The 16,091-nt window shown below is 49.3% G+C and overlaps 2 protein-coding genes across 13 annotated transcripts; both read left to right on the forward strand.

Moving 5' to 3' along the window:
- Positions 1-1,234: 1,234 nt before the first annotated feature.
- NEFH (neurofilament heavy chain) lies at positions 1,235-9,816 on the forward strand. 12 transcript variants are annotated; one of them, XM_049102063.1, is made up of 6 exons: positions 1,235-2,184; positions 4,032-4,231; positions 5,258-5,382; positions 7,000-7,627; positions 7,772-7,813; positions 8,270-9,816. In XM_049102063.1, exons 1-6 carry the CDS (start codon positions 1,311-1,313, stop codon positions 9,206-9,208), a joined length of 2,808 nt encoding a protein of 935 aa, XP_048958020.1. In that variant the 5' UTR covers positions 1,235-1,310; the 3' UTR covers positions 9,209-9,816. The 12 variants fall into 12 exon arrangements, with proteins under 12 accessions (XP_048958020.1, XP_048958012.1, XP_048958014.1 ...); XM_049102055.1 differs by having other exon boundaries at positions 7,000-8,125; positions 8,186-9,816; XM_049102057.1 differs by having other exon boundaries at positions 7,000-8,125; positions 8,228-9,816.
- Positions 9,817-15,500: 5,684 nt separating this feature from the next.
- On the forward strand, positions 15,501-15,725 carry LOC112676329 (coiled-coil-helix-coiled-coil-helix domain-containing protein 7-like). The gene has a single exon (XM_035706433.1). The coding sequence runs from the start codon at positions 15,501-15,503 to the stop codon at positions 15,723-15,725; it is 225 nt and encodes a 74-aa protein (XP_035562326.1).
- Positions 15,726-16,091: the final 366 nt, after the last annotated feature.

Genomic DNA, 16,091 nt, shown 5'->3' on the forward strand with positions numbered 1-16,091 from the left:
AAAGTGGAGGAAATAAGGAGGAAAGGGGGAGAAAGACGGACTTCCTAGTTGTGGGAAAGCGGCTGCCACATCCATGGACAGTATATGGGTTCTCCTTCCCTAGTTCAGCCAGAGACTCCTCCAAAGCAGAAGCTGCCAGGGGAGGGGGAGAGCAGGGCGGGTGGGTGGTGGGTGGGGGTGTCTCTAGTTGCAGCCTATCCCAGGGCAAGGCCCCCTCTTGGTACAGATGGGAAAAACAGGGATGGGGTCCGCAACTCATCCAAGGTCATTTGGCCAGCAAACTGTGGAGCTGACCTCAGAGTGTATAGACCCTGGCCTGAATGACTCCTAGGACACCTGTCACTCCCCCCACCCCACACAGGTGCTAGCTTCCCCAGCTTCATGCCCAGTCCCCACAGGACCCCCACTCTGGGTTCTCTGACCCTCACACAGCCCACGTTCCTCCTGCTTATTCAGGGGGCCCCTCTGCCTCTTTCACTGAGGGCCCTCCCTGCTGGGGCCAGCTGCAGGGTCTCCCTCCTTCTATACTACAGAGACCACTGACTTCCCTCTTTTCCTTCTCTGAGGTGTCTCCCATACCCCAATTCAGGGCAGCCTTGCTGCCCTTCCCAACTCCAAGTCCCCCTCTCCTATTCTGCAGCCAGCTGCAGTTCTCTCCTGGTGGCTTCCTAGCTATGAGGGAAAGAGTGTACTTCCAGTCACCTTCTGTAGCATCCGCCATGAGTCTATTTAGGATAACTTTGCTCCCTCCCCTATTCCGGGCCAGCTCCAAACACGCTGCACCCCTTATCCTGAGGTCCTCTCTAACTCTCAGGAAAATCTCGTGCCCCCTCTCATTCAGGGGTCCCCTCAATCTGACTACAGTCACCTATCGCTCCATCCCAAAGACACTCTGTCCCTATTCCCACGGAGATTCCTTGCCCTCTCCCCGTTTTAGGCCCTTTCTCTATTTCCAAACACAGTAGCAAAGTCTTCCGACTCGCACCCAGGGGTCCCAGCCGTTCCACTCCAGGAGTGCACCCCGCTAACCCGACCTCGGGGTGCTCCACCGACGCCGCGTCGATTCCCCTTCACTCCTGAGTCCCCCTGCCCCGCCCCTCTCACTGCGGCGGAGCGGAGCGGCCCGGCCCGGGCAGCCGGGGAGGAGGCAGAGAGGGCGGGGCCCTCCTCCCCCGCCCCCCCAACTGCCGAGGGGCTGGACCCGACCGGGCTGCTATAAAAAGCCCGGCATCCCCGTGCTGCCGCAGTGCCGCCCGCCCCGTCCCGGCCTCGGGTGTCCCCCTCCGCCGGCGGCCACACCTGCTCCGGCCATGATGAGCTTCAGCGGCGCGGACGCGCTGCTGGGCGCCCCGTTCGCGCCGCTCCATGGAGGCGGCAGCCTGCACTACGCGTTGGCCCGCAAGGGCGGAACGCGCTCTACCGCCGGCTCATCCAGTGGCTTCCACTCCTGGGCGCGGACATCCGTGAGCTCCGTGTCGGCCTCCCCGAGCCGCTTCCGTGGCGCAGCAGCCACCTCAAGCACCGACTCCCTAGACACGCTGAGTAACGGACCGGAGGGCTGCGTGGTGGCAGCAGCCGCGGCCCGCAGCGAGAAGGAGCAGCTGCAGGCGCTGAATGACCGCTTCGCGGGCTACATCGACAAGGTACGGCAGCTCGAGGCTCACAACCGCAGCCTGGAAGGCGAGGCGGCGGCCCTGCGGCAGCAGCACGCTGGCCGCGCCGCCATGGGCGAGCTGTACGAGCGAGAGGTGCGCGAGATGCGCGGCGCTGTGCTGCGCCTGGGCGCGGCGCGCGGCCAGCTGCGCCTGGAGCAGGAGCACCTGCTCGAAGACATTGCGCACGTGCGCCAGCGCCTAGACGACGAGGCCCGGCAGCGGGAAGAAGCCGAGGCGGCGGCGCGCGCACTCGCGCGCTTTGCGCAAGAGGCCGAGGCGGCGCGCGTCGAGCTGCAGAAGAAGGCGCAAGCGCTGCAGGAAGAGTGCGGCTACCTGCGGCGTCACCACCAGGAGGAGGTGGGCGAGCTGCTCGGCCAGATCCAGGGCTGCGGCGCCGCGCAGGCGCAGGCGCAGGCCGAGGCGCGCGACGCCCTGAAGTGCGACGTGACGTCGGCGCTGCGCGAGATCCGCGCGCAACTTGAAGGCCACGCGGTGCAGAGCACTCTGCAGTCGGAGGAGTGGTTCCGAGGTTCGTAGGCGCGTGGGGGAGGGGGCGCCCCCTGCTGGTCGGGCCGGGCGCACTCCGAAGGCGGTGGGGCTGGAGGGCGTGCTGCTCAGCTTCCTCCCGCAAAGAACATTCCCCTTCGTTAAATAACAGTTTCACTCTGGGTGTCTGGAGAAATCCTTCAACTCAGGGTTGTCCTTTGGCTGCCCTACTCCAGGGTCCTTCTATCTGTCCTGCAACTTTGGGTCCCCTCTGTTCCCCCTGCCCAGTATTAGATAACCCCACTCTGAGCCCCTTTCCATCAGGTTCCTTCTACAGTTCCAGAGCGGTGCCAGCTTCTAATTACAGGCACGGGGGACCCTTTGCCCTTCAAAGTAACATACCTTCCCTGCCCAACCCTGCTCATCCCCTTGCCTGCACTCTGCAGAGGACCCCTTTGTCTGGACCCCTATCAGCTTCCTCCCCAGTGGGGGATTCTCACATCCTTCCTCCCCTAGAGGGATCATCACCCCAGCCAATGGGTGCATGAGGTTGGGGTGGCCCCCACAATGTCCTCTCTCCCCTTGAGAAGCTAGAAGCTTCTCAAGTTCCCCCCTCCTCCAACTCCATGCTGCCCTGAGTCAGCTAGATTGCAGCTGCAGCAGCTCTGAAGCTATGCCTAGCAGCTTCGGGGTGACCTTGGCCAAAGCTTGCCTTCTTTGGTTTTCATTTTGGGGGGCTGAAAGGGTCGGGGTTTGACCAGCTGAGCCTCTTATTAGGGGTGGGGAGAGGGAGAGCTACGTGATCCTTCCTAAAACTGTGTATAACTTGCATTTTCCTTGGGAGAGTGTGCAGAGGCTCCAGGGATTTTTAAACAGGTCTGTGGTCCCCATGGGTAAGAATCCTCACCCACTTTGGTGGTTTCTAAGTTTTTGCCAACACGAGTAGGGCAAGCCAGGAAAGCTGAGACTTGGATGCATGGTTTTTCCCATTACTTTTCCTCTCCTTTGCAGTAGCAAAACCTTTCCTCCCTCATCCCTGCAGCAAGACTTCTCCCAGAGCAAACCTCTCTGCTCTCTTGGGCTTTGCCCTTTACATAGATAAGCCATCCCAGGACTTCTGGCCCACCCAGCTGGCTTCCCTTCTCCCCACCTCACCCTCCCAAGACTCAGGTCCTGGGTTTTACTATCTTGGGATTCAGGACCCTCACTTTCAGGAGATGTAGACTAGTCTCTAGACCTCTGCTGGTCCCAGAATGTCTTCTGGGACCATGTCTCCATTGCTCACATGGTCCAGGGTGTGGCTGCTGTTGACACAAAGACTCCTGTGCTAGAGAATGCGCAGCTAGGTGGGGGAAGGGACAGAAAAGTTGGCACGTGGGTCCCAGACTCTGCAGTGACCTTGGACTCTGCATAGCCAAAGCCTGCAAGGAAGGGGCTATGGCTACATAGTGGCTCAGAGCACCTTCATCCCTCCAGAGGTCACAGGCTCATTAACTTGTTCAGCCACAAGCTCAGAGTTAAGCCCTGTGAGCCAAGTTTCACATCTGAATTCTCAGCACTGCTAGCCCTTGCTGGGGAGCTAAACCAGGTATTAGGACCAGAAATGGGGGCTTCCTCTGCTCTGTGGGGCTTCAGATCCTGAACTGGTGGAGACAGTCTGATCTTTGGAACCAGTAGACTGCTAGATTTGAATCTACTGTTTATTACTAGTTGGCCTTGGGCGGTAGTAATTTGCCTATCATAAAGGAGAGGGTGGGTTAAGAATCCAAGATGGCAGCAGGTACTCAGTAGGTCTTCAACCCATGTATGTCACCTTTTGGATCTGGGCACTAGAATTTAAATCCAGATGTGGTTGTGTCTAACTCTGTGCCCTGTCCCCTTCTCCCCCAGTGAGGCTGGACCGACTATCAGAGGCAGCCAAGGTGAACACAGACGCCATGCGCTCAGCCCAGGAGGAGATAACAGAGTATCGCCGGCAGCTGCAGGCTAGGACCACAGAGCTGGAGGCACTCAAAGGCACCAAGGACTCACTAGAGAGGCAGCGCTCTGAACTGGAGGACCGTCATCAGGCTGACATCGCATCCTACCAGGTGGGCAGGGATGGGGCAGAGACCCAGACTACTTTCCCTGGTCGGGTGATCCTGGACAAGTCACTGCCCCTCTATCAGCAGGGTTGTGGTGGTGAAGACTGTGGGCTTTGCAGTCAGTCAGACATGCAAGGGGGACCAGTATGTCTTTCTAGCTTAGTGGCCCCAGAAATCTTAGTGGCCTCTCTGAATCTGAATTCCTTCAGTGCAATGGGGGAAATAAAAGTCCACCTTGCAGAGCTGTGAAGGTTAAAGAGATAGACAAACTTTTCATGGATGAGTGTGAGCCTGCTCTGCAGGGTCTGGTCATGGTGAACTTTTGGTAAACAATAACCAGTGTCTGTGAGCGTGGATAGCCTGGGGAAGGCCTCGGCAGAGTCCTTCCATTAAAGACAGTGGGCAAAAGAATATGACACTTTTAAAGAACTTATTATGCAAGTAATATGTGGTGATTGTGGGTAAATTAGGAAATGGAAAAAGCAAAAAGGAAGCAATAAAAGTCGGCCATAATGGTTACTGCTGCGTAATGGTTACTTTCAGCAGCATGAAGTGAGCCTGGGGACAGGGGAGAAGCTTCCACTGGTATTTAGCGTGCTTCTGTGTACGGCTACAGTCCTCAGCCTCAGGGGGTTTCCTTGGCCCTTACTGTGCGGCAGGTGCTTGGGAGCATCAGGAGTCAAAGCAGACAAGGCTCTGTTCTTGCTGAATGTTTTCTGTGCTTAAAGAGGTCTATAAAGAGATCTTTGCCCGTCATCCCACTGACCAGTGGTAGCCATTGTTGGTGGCTGGTGTGCTTCATTCCAAACCATTTCCCAGGCTGAGGTTGTATCCACACACAGCAGCATTTCTGCTCCAGGTAGTTTCCACATCCATGAATGAGGCTCCCACAGGGTGGGACAGGGTGGGTGTTGGCCCACATGGAGCCATAAATGGGGCTGCTTTGGGTTTGCATGGTGTACCCTAGCTCCTCTGGTGCTGAGGGCCAGGCACTGGCTGGCACATGACGTGTGTGTGACCTCTCCTCCCCAGGAGGCCATCCAGCAGCTGGACACTGAGCTGAGGAACACCAAGTGGGAGATGGCAGCCCAGCTCCGAGAGTACCAGGACCTGCTCAATGTCAAGATGGCTCTGGATATTGAGATTGCCGCTTACAGGTGATGTGGGCCAGGGGGCATTTGGGATGGTGGGGAGTCCTTGCACTCTTCTGAGAAGTTAAGCACTGAGTTTCAGATTCCCAGCAAGGTGGCTGCCTGTCTTAGAAACAAAAAAGAATTTTTTTTTTTTGGGTAAAATGTAGATGACATAAAATTTCCTATTTAAGTACAGTGGTATTAAGTGCATTTATATTTTTGTGCAACCATCAGCACCATTTATCTCTAGAACTTTTTTCATCTTCCCAAACTGAAACCCTGTGCTCATTAAAGAATTACTCCCCACTCCTCTTTCCTGTGGCCCTGGCAACCATCATTCTACTTTCTGAGAGACAGAAGTCTTAAGAGTGGCTTCTTTTCATTCTGCCAGTGATTTAGATAACAACATTCCTTACCCCTTCCGAAATCCAACCAGCTAGAGGCCTACTTTGGAGGGAAATGAGGCACCTGAGTTGTCAGGGGCCCTGACAACTCTCTTGGCTTTTTTTTTTTTTTTTTTTTTTTTTTTTTTTTTTTTAGCTCTCTGAGTTTTTCTTTCCTGGGGAAATAAAACGGAGATGATAACAGTACTCCTGTTATGGGGTTGTGGGAAGGAGGAGCCAATCCAGTTCCAGAGCAAATCTGGGTATGGCTGAGCTGTCATAGAGAAATCTCTCAGTAAATGGTAGCCAGGAGAAGGCCATGAGACCTCCCAGCTTAGCAATTTCTTGCTAAGGAGCAAGCTGACTCCATGAACACCCCTCCCAGTTACTGCCAAGTGACCCTTCACTTCCCAACTCTTGGATCTCTTGGGTCCAGTCTATAATCTTGGTCAGAATGTGGTCCATGAGCCAATTAGCAATTAGTACAATTAGCATCTTCCACAAACATGTTAGAAAGGCAGACTCTTGGGCCCCACCCCAGATCTACTGAATCAGAATCTGCATTTTAACCAGATCCCTGGGGATTTGTATGCTGTTAAATTTGCAAAGCACTGGTCTCTAGGGGTAACCCCTATACCTCCTATGAGGCTGGCACTGCCAGTTCCTTTTTATTCATTATCTCATTGAAACAACCCTCTCAGGTAGGGACTCTTATGATCCTCTTTTTGCTAAACTGAGGCTTGAAGAGTTTGAGTGAGTTGGCTGAAGTCACATACCAACTGAGTTGGAAAGAGTAGAAACTGCTGCCCTTACTCCTAAATCCCAAAGGATGAGAATATAAGGTGACTGGAGACCCTTGAAATTCCAATGGGAATATTCTAAGACCTATTAATCCCAAATTTATAAATGTGGAATTGTTTGCTGAGGCTCCTACCTTTTTCTTGAATGTTTTAGTTAAGGGACAATTGATGTAATTTTTGTTAATGCAGGTGTTCTCTCTTGAGGGCCATTTTGGGGTAGGGGAGTTGTATTATAATTTGCAGTTCTAGCCGCATAAAACAAGAGCAATGCCATTGGGGTGCAGATTCTGGGTGGACCCTGAGAAGATTTGCTAAAAGTGTCTACCATTCACATTCCTTCCTCCACCAAAGTCTATATCATTGTATTCCATGGGTCTTCAGGGTATTCAAGAAGACCCCCAACTCATCAGTCTGCTCTGAGCTAATAATAGTAATGTGTTCCATTATCCATTCTGCAGAAAACTCCTGGAGGGTGAAGAATGTCGGATTGGCTTTGGCCCCAGTCCTTTCTCCCTTCCAGAAGGACTCCCCAAAATTCCCTCTACATCCACTCACATAAAGGTCAAAAGTGAAGAGAAGATCAAAGTGGTAGAAAAGTCAGAGAAGGAAACCGTGATTTTGGAGGAACAGACAGAGGAGATCCAAGTGACTGAAGAAGTGACTGAAGAAGAAGAGAAAGAGGCCAAAGAGGAGAAAGGTGAGGAAGAGGAAGCAGAAGAGGGAGAAGAAGAAACAAAGTCTCCCCCAGCAGAAGAGGCTGCATCTCCAGAGAAGGAAGAGGCCAAGTCCCCAGAAAAGGCTAAGTCCCCCATGAAAGAAGAAGCAAAATCACCAGCTGAGGCCAAGTCCCCAGTGAAGGAAGAGGCCAAGTCTCCAGCTGAGGTGAAGTCCCCTGAGAAAGCTAAATCCCCCATGAAAGAAGAAGCAAAATCTCCAACGGAGGTGAAATCCCCAGAGAAGGCCAAGTCCCCAGCTAAGGAAGAAGCAAAGTCCCCTGTGGAGGCCAAGTCCCCCGAAAAGGCCAAGTCTCCAGTAAAGGAAGAGGCCAAGTCCCCTGAGAAGGCCAAGTCCCCAGTGAAGGAGGAGGCCAAGTCCCCAGAGAAGGCCAAGTCCCCGGTGAAGGAGGAGGCCAAGTCCCCTGAGAAGGCCAAGTCCCCAGAGAAGGCCAAGTCCCCGGTGAAGGAGGAGGCCAAGTCCCCTGAGAAGGCCAAGTCCCCGGTGAAGGAGGAGGCCAAGTCCCCAGAGAAGGCCAAGTCCCCAGTGAAGGAGGAGGCCAAGTCCCCCGAGAAGACCAAGTCCCCAGTGAAGGAGGAGGCCAAGTCCCCAGAGAAGGCCAAGTCCCCCGAGAAGGCCAAGTCTCCAGTGAAGGAGGAGGCCAAGTCCCCTGAGAAGGCCAAGTCTCCAGTGAAGGAGGAGGCCAAGTCCCCTGAGAAGGCCAAGTCCCCGGTGAAGGAGGAAGCCAAATCCCCAGAGAAGGCCAAGTCTCCAGTGAAGGAGGAGGCCAAGTCCCCTGAGAAGGCCAAATCCCCAGTGAAGGAGGAGGCCAAGTCCCCAGAGAAGCCCAAGTCCCCGGTGAAGGAGGAGGCCAAGTCCCCTGAAAAGGCCAAGTCCCCTGAGAAGGCCAAGTCCCCGGTGAAGGAGGAGGCCAAGTCCCCTGAGAAGGCCAAGTCCCCGGTGAAGGAGGAGGCCAAGTCCCCTGAGAAGGCCAAGTCCCCGGTGAAGGAGGAGGCCAAGTCCCCTGAGAAGGCCAAGTCCCCAGTGAAGGAGGAGGCCAAGTCCCCCGAGAAGGCCAAGTCCCCAGTGAAGGAGGAGGCCAAGTCCCCTGAAAAGGCCAAGTCCCCAGAGAAGGCCAAGTCCCCGGTGAAGGAGGAGGCCAAGTCCCCAGAGAAGGCCAAGTCCCCTGAGAAAGCCAAGTCCCCAGTGAAGGAGGAGGCCAAGTCCCCTGAGAAGGCCAAGTCCCCAGAGAAGGTCAAATCTCCTGTGAAAGAAGAGACCAAGGCTCCTGAGAAAGAGGTCACAAAGAAGGAAGAGGCAAAGTCCCCCATAAAGGAGGAAGAGAAACCCCAGGAAGTGAAAGTCAAAGAGCCCGCAAAGAAGGCAGAGGAAGAGAAAGCTCCAGCCACACCAAAAACTGAGGAGAAGAAGGACAGCAAGAAAGATGAGGTGCCAAAGAAGGAGGCTCCAAAGCCTGAGGTCCCCGAAAAGAAGGAGCCTGCTGTGGAGAAACCCAAAGAATCCAAAGTTGAAGCCAAGAAAGAGACTGAAGATAAGAAAAAAGCAGTGACCCCAGAGAAGGAGGTTCCTGCCAAGGTGAAGGAAGAAGCCAAACCCAAAGAGAAGGCTGAGGTGGCCAAGAAGGAGCAAGATGATGCCAAGGCCAAAGAACCCAGCAAAGCAGCAGAGAAGGAGCCAGAAAAGCCAAAGAAGGAAGGGACACCTGCAGCACCCGAGAAAAAAGATGTCAAGGAGGAGAAGACCCCAGAAGCCAAGAAATCTGAGGAGAAACCCAAAGCAGAGGCCCCAGCCAAAGAAGAGCCCAGCAAGGAGGCCCCCACACCTGGCAAAGCCAAGACAGAAAAGGCTGAGAAATCCTCTAGCACAGACCAAAAAGACAGCAGGCCTGCAGAGAAGGCCACAGAAGACAAGGCCTCCAAGGGGGAGAAGTAAGGCAGGGAGAAAGGACTATCCAGAACAGCCAAAGATACTCAGGAGGGCCCAGGAGCTCAAGGGTCGACATAACAAATTTTCATTTTTTCTCCCTTTTCTTGATATAAAAAGAAACTCTGCTTAGATGATGGGGCCCTCCTTCACCAAACAGGAATTTCTATTAGCAATATGTTAGCAAGAGAGGGTATTCCCAGTCCCCTGGCCCTACACCCCAAACCCTCCCCAGGCGATGGACAATTATGTTATGATAGCTTACGTAGCCGAATGTGATATATGCCGAATGCCACATGTAAACACTTGACTATAAAAACTGACCCCCTCCTTTCTAAATAAGTGCATTTATTACCTGTATGTGCAATTGACAGATGATCGCAATAATGAATGAGCAGTTAGAAACACATTATGCTTGAGATGTCTTAACCTATTCCTGAATGCCTTCTGTTTTCCAAAGGAGTGGCCGAGCCCTTGCCCAGAGCTCTCTATCCTGGAAGAGCTGGAGCAGGTGGGGCTGGGCACTGGCCACTGAATCATGCCAGGGCGCACTTTTCCACTGGAGTCCACTTTCAATTGCTTCTGTGCAATAAAACCAAGTGCTTATAAAATGAAAATGTTTCTGCTGTTATTTATTCTCTTTTCCTAGGCAGGCTGGGGGACAGGGCCAGGGGAAATCTAGATGGCACACTCAAGAGCGGAGGACTGAGTGAGCATCAGAGGTCTCAGAGTTAACGTGGCCTTTCTTGAGTTATTTCCTGGACACAAACCATGTGCCAGGCAATATGCTAGGTGCTTTATTTTTATGATTTTGCAGGTAGGTGGCCTGGTGCTTGGTTTCTCAGCATGGTCCATGGATCACCTATGTTAGCATCATCTGGGAGACATAGAGAAGTGTAGATTCTTTGATTCCATGCTGGATCATTGAATCAACCTGAGGGGATGGGGATCCCTGGGTGGCTCAGCGGTTTCGCGCCTGCCTTGGGCCCAGGATGTGATCTTGGAGTCCTGGGATCGAGTCCCACGTCGGGCTCCCTGCATGGAGCCTGCTTCTCCCTCTGCCTCTCTCTCTCTCTCTCTCTCTGTCTCTATGTGTCTCTCATGAATGAATAAATAAAATCTTTTTTTAAAAAAACTAAAAAAAAAAAAAAAAAAAAAACAACCTGAGGAGGTAGGCCTGGGAAAGTACATGCTTTACCAACTCCCACTTGATTCTGATGCACATTGAAGCCTGAGAACAGGTGAGGTCCTATGGATATTAGTCTATTTATAGAGTTCTACTTGTCATCTTTTGTGAGGAGGAATGACCCTTTTGAACCAGGGGCCATATGTTGCTTATGTACCTGTAGTGAAGACTATAGTTACCACCATTGGGAACAATCTGTTAGTAGTTACATAAGTGGACTCCAATATAACTTCTCCAGACACTATATGAAAGCTGTGTTGTTCTTGTGGATTTATGTAGGGTCTTTACTGTAAAATTCTTGTGTGGTTTCTAACTTTTTGTTTGCTTTTGGCACCTTTCCTGGGAATTGCTTCTTTCCCTGGCCCAACCAGGTGGTTCTCAGAGACACCATGTTTTCTAATTGCCCTATACCACTGGTCACTAGTAATTGGTCCAAGAATGGCCACCTGACCCCAGGTGAGCCAATGAGAACCCTTGCTGAGATTTCAAACTTGGGACCAGATTGGCTGGCAGTGTTCTTGTGAGAGGTAGGTGGACAAGGGAATCTAGGCCACCATTTTCCCAGCCTTGGGGAAAAGTTAGTCTGTGAGAAAGGGAGAGAGATCAACAGAGACAAGATACCTAGGGAGTCATTGTAGATTTCAGGTACTTGGTTCTGATAATCCTTTCCATGGCTTAATTGGCCATTCTTTGAGCTGATAAAGTTTTGCCAAAGCTCATTTAGGGTATGGCTTTGTCATATGCAACCCGAAGAATTCTAAATAATGTAGTGACTGAGGGGGAATAGTAACTATGTTAGAAACCAATTCTGCTTGGGACTCTTTCCGCCCCTCCGCTCCTCTTTTCTCTTTCAAATAAATCTTAGTAATAATAACAAAGCATTGAATACAGATTATACCAAAACTTAAGATAAATGTGAGGGAAAGATGGGGAAAGGGAAAATGGAGTGTATAATTGGTCAAAAACACTTATTTCTCATACCAGCCTGGAGAAAATGCTTAAAATTGATAAATCAAAAGACTGAGAAACCCCTGAGACTCCTCAGACTAGAGGAGACTAAGGAGACTAAAGAGACTCAGTGCAATGTGGCAACTTGCATTGGATCCTGGGACATTAGTGGAAAAAGCAATGAACTCCAAATGCAGTCATTCAATTAAGAGTAATGTACCAATATTAATGTCTTCATTCTGACAAATGTACCATGATCATGCAGATGTGAATATTACAAGGAATTGGGTGAGGGTATTTAGGAATTCACTATGCTGTCATTGCAACTTCTCAGTAAATTTAAAATTGCTTCTAAATATAAAATCTTAAATAAAGGAGGGGGGTGCACCTGGCTGGCTCAGTCAGTGGAGCATGCAACACTTGATCTTGGGCTTGTGAGTTCAAGGCCCATGTTGGGTAGAGACATCACTTAAAAATAAAATCTTAAAGAAATAATAAAATTACTTCAAAATAAAGTCTTTAAAAAATTGATATATCCATGGGGTGCCTGGGTGGCTAAGTCAGTTTAAGCATGTTTCAGCTCAGGTCATACATGATCACAGGGTCCTGGGATTGAGCCTGCTTTGGACTCTGCATTCAGCATGGAGTCTGCTGGAGATTGTATCCCTCTCCCTCTGCTCCTCCCACTGCTTGTGCTTTCTCTCTCTCTCAAATAAATAAAATATTTTAAAAAACATTTATTCATGAGAGACACAGAGAAAGAGGCAGAGACAGACATAGGCAGAGGGAGAAGCAGGGTCCCTGCTGGGAGCCTGATGTGGGACTCAATCCCAGGATGCTGGGATCCCAGGATGCCAGGATCACAACCTGAGCCAAAGGCAGACACTCAATCACTGAGCCACCCAGGTGCCCCTCAAATAAATAACATCTTTTAAAAATTGATATATCAAGAAATTGCATCGGACTAAAAACATAAAGGTAAATACCAGATGTCAGAACCTAAAACCTAGAGTTGAAGATAAAGTAGATGAGGGTCAGGGAGAGGCAAAGCCCTGTCTGCGTCATTATAAGCAGATTGCAACCAGTCAAAGCCAACAGGGCCCCAAACAGCTTCTAGCCCAATCTCTTGATTATATAGATGAGGAAACAGGTTAGTAGGGCAGGAGCCTGCCTAAGGCCAAGTTGGTAGCAGAGTTTTGCTTTCCTAGTCTATAGAGAAAATATGAATTACCTGGATATTAATTTTTTAAAGAGTCTAATTTTTTAAAAATTGCCCTCGGTGACTCTTATTTAGAAAATTTATACTTCGTTTTGAAATCACAAGGAAAACATAATAGGCATTAGAAATATAAGGTTCTTACAAATCATTGACTCGGCCAATGTCCACAGGAAACAAGAAGGGACTTGTCTAGATTAGAATCCAGGTCACCAGTTTTGGTACCATCATGATCACCACGTATTGAGCACTTTCCAAGAACTGGGTGCTGGGCATTCTATAACCCCAATCTAATAACAGCCTGATGAAGTGAGCACTCTTGAACCTGCATTTTTCAGTTGAGAAAACTGAGGCTGAGAAAAGTGACTTTATCCAAAGTCCCAGAGCCAGGAAGACATGGAGGCTGGATTTAAATTTGAGCCTGTCTGGAACACCTGGGTAGCTCAGTGGTTGAGGGTCTGCCTTTCGCTCAGGGTATGATCCCAGGCCCAGGATTGGAGGGCCTGCTCCTCCCTCTGCCTGTGTCTCTGCCTCTCTCTGTGTGTCTCTCATGAATAAATAAATAAAATCTTTTTAAAAATTGAGCTCAGGCTCTTCCTTTCTTTGCCATTCTGCCTCCTGACATATTACATGGCCACCTCAAAACAGATGCTGTAGGTATTTGGAATGCCAGAAGCTCCAGACTTCTTCAGTGATATCATTCTCATAGTGATCCCAAGTGGAACAGGCAGGGCAGAGGGATCTGACCTGGCCATTCCTCCTCTTTTGCCCTAAGTGCTCATGCTCCCAATGCTGTAGGTGGGATTAGCTGGCCAGATACCAACTAGGACTAACTTTAACCATCTGCCAAACAAAACAGTTCTTCCTCTGGAAGGATAACAAACTTTAGGAAAAAACTATAGAGTCAGTTTGCTAAGAAATTGCTTGTCAGATGTCAAGGGCCTGGGGGGATACAGAGGATACATGAAAAGGAGCTGATTGATGTGGATATGCCCTTCCTGCTGACTAGCTGTTGGCTCCACAAACATAGCTGGGCTGATGACAAACAAACATCCTTCATTTTTTCCCCAGGGGAATGGTTTCAGAAAGGCTAGGTTAGGCTCTGTCTGTGATAATGAACAACTACATCTCCGTAGCTTATTCCAAAGAGAGCATCTTTCTCACTCATGCTACACAACCAATGTGGATTGGCAGGGGTCCCTGTTCATAGTAGTCACTCAAGAACCAAGCTAATAGGGGAGCCTGGGGGGCTCAGTCAGTTAGGCATCTGCCTTCAGCTCAGGTCATGATCCCAGGGTCCTAGGATTGAGCCCACATCAGGCTTCCTGCTCATGCGGGGAGCCTGCTTCTCCCTCTCCCTCTGCCTGCCCCTCTCCATGCCTGTGTGCACACTCTCTGACAAATAAATAAAATCTTAAAAAAAAAAAAAGAACCAAGCTAATAGGTAATCCATCTAGACCCAGGGTTCCAAGTTCACTGAGGCAGGGGAGAGAGAATGTGGCAAACTGCACAGGCTCTTAAATGTCCTATATAGAAGTGATACAGGTCTATTTCGGCAACATTTCACTGGCCAAAGCAATCCAAACAGTTATATCTAAAATCAGAGATAGGCGGAGCAATCCTACTAAGTGCCAGAGAGAGAAAAGGACCTTTTTTGCAGCACTGATAACTCCACAGCAATGTTCCAGAGAATTTTGACCAATAGTTCCTGAGGGGATGCACTGGAGGTTTCCATATTCATCAGCATTATTTATGCTGCAAGTAGTCAAAACAAACTAGTTTAAGCAAAATACTATCACTACCGATAATTAATAATGATCAATAGGTCAGCTTATATAACCAAGGAGTTCAAGAAGGTTGACTTGCTTCAGATAAAGCAAGGTCCAGGGGGAATTCTCAAATGATGTTCCCCAAGATGCTACCACTCTTTCACCAGTTCTTGGCTATTTTCTTTTGTGTAGGCTTCATTCTCAGGCAGGACCTCTCCATGTGGTCTCCAGCTTCAAGGTTACATAACAACAGTTGAGTAAACTAAAGGGGGAAGAGAATTCTTGTTCAATATTTCAGGAAAAGTCCAGGGGTTGGTTCTCATTGGGCTGGTAAGGTCACATGCTCTTTGCTAGGTATGCACAGGACACTAATGAGCTAGGCTGTGGTCATTTGCCCATGCCTGGAGGTGGGGAAATATATCAGGCCCCTTAAACTGAAATTGAGAGTTTGGGAGGTGTGGTTCCCAAAGGATATGAGAGGTACTGTTATCAGAGAATGGATGCTAGGGCAGTAACAATGATAAATGTCCACAATGAATGGAGCAGAAGATCCAAAAAAGCAATAATACCCAGTGTCAGTGGGCATGCAGAGAAACCTGAATTTTCTGGAACTAATGGTTGGAGTGAAAATGGACAAAACCTTCTTGGAAGGCAATCTAATGAGATATATCAGAAGCTTAAAAGCTGAGATACTGTAACCAAAGTGTGCCACTTCGGTGAATGTATCCTAAATTAATAATCAGGTCTGTACAGAAATATTCAAATACAAAATATATTCACTTAAGTTTTGTTTCTATTTTGGAAAATACCCTGAATATACAATAATAGGAGAATGGCTAAATAAATTAAGTTACATAAGTTAGTATACATTTTGCAACAAAAAAGAAAACTAATTTTAATTTTTAAAATGTATTTATTTGGTAGAAAGAGAGAGGGAAAAATCACAAACAGGGAGAGCAGCAGAGAGAGAAGCAGACTCCCCACTGAGCAGGAGCCCAATGTTGGGCTCCATCCTGGGACTCTGGGATCATGACAGGAGCTGAAGGCAGACGCTTAACTGACTGAGCCACCCAGGTGCCCCAGAAAACTAGTTATTAATGTTAAAAAAATAATTTAGGTATTTGGAGCTGGAAATGGCCTGGGTTCTGGCAAAGCAGCTACCTGAGTAAGAAAACTGTTAGGATGCCCAAGGTAGCATGGAGGCTGAGAGAACATGACACAAATCCTTGCTTGTTGGAATCTGATGTTTCTACCAGAGGTAGGGATGAAAATAACTATGACAGGGAGAGGTGGTCCACTTACTTCTTAAACTACAAAAGCTGCCAGAAATTCTGGAATTCTATCATGGGTCCAGAGAAGACAGAATGGAGTAAAGTCATCTATGCCTACAGCAGGAGAAAGAGATGAGATTCTTGGGGGTAACGGGAAAGATGACTTACTGACTGCATTAAAATTGTTTATTTAATTTAAAAAATAATTTACATCAATGGGACCTAGCAGACATCTAAAGAAACTCCATGCAAGTGCACATGGAATGTTCTCCAGGACAGACCATATATTAAGCCAAAAACAAGCCTCAGCAAATTTAAAAAGACTGAAATAGGACAAAGTCTGTTCTCTGATCACAATGGAATAACATTAGAAATAACAAAGAAATTTGGAAAATTCACAAATACATGGAGCTTAAACAACACACTTCTAAATAACTAAAATATCAAAGAAGAAACCATGAGGAAAATTAGAAAATACTTTGAGATGAATGCAAATAAAGAC

The sequence above is a fragment of the Canis lupus genome, chromosome 26 (genome assembly GCF_003254725.2).
Source record: "Canis lupus dingo isolate Sandy chromosome 26, ASM325472v2, whole genome shotgun sequence".
Lineage (NCBI taxonomy): Eukaryota > Metazoa > Chordata > Mammalia > Carnivora > Canidae > Canis > Canis lupus.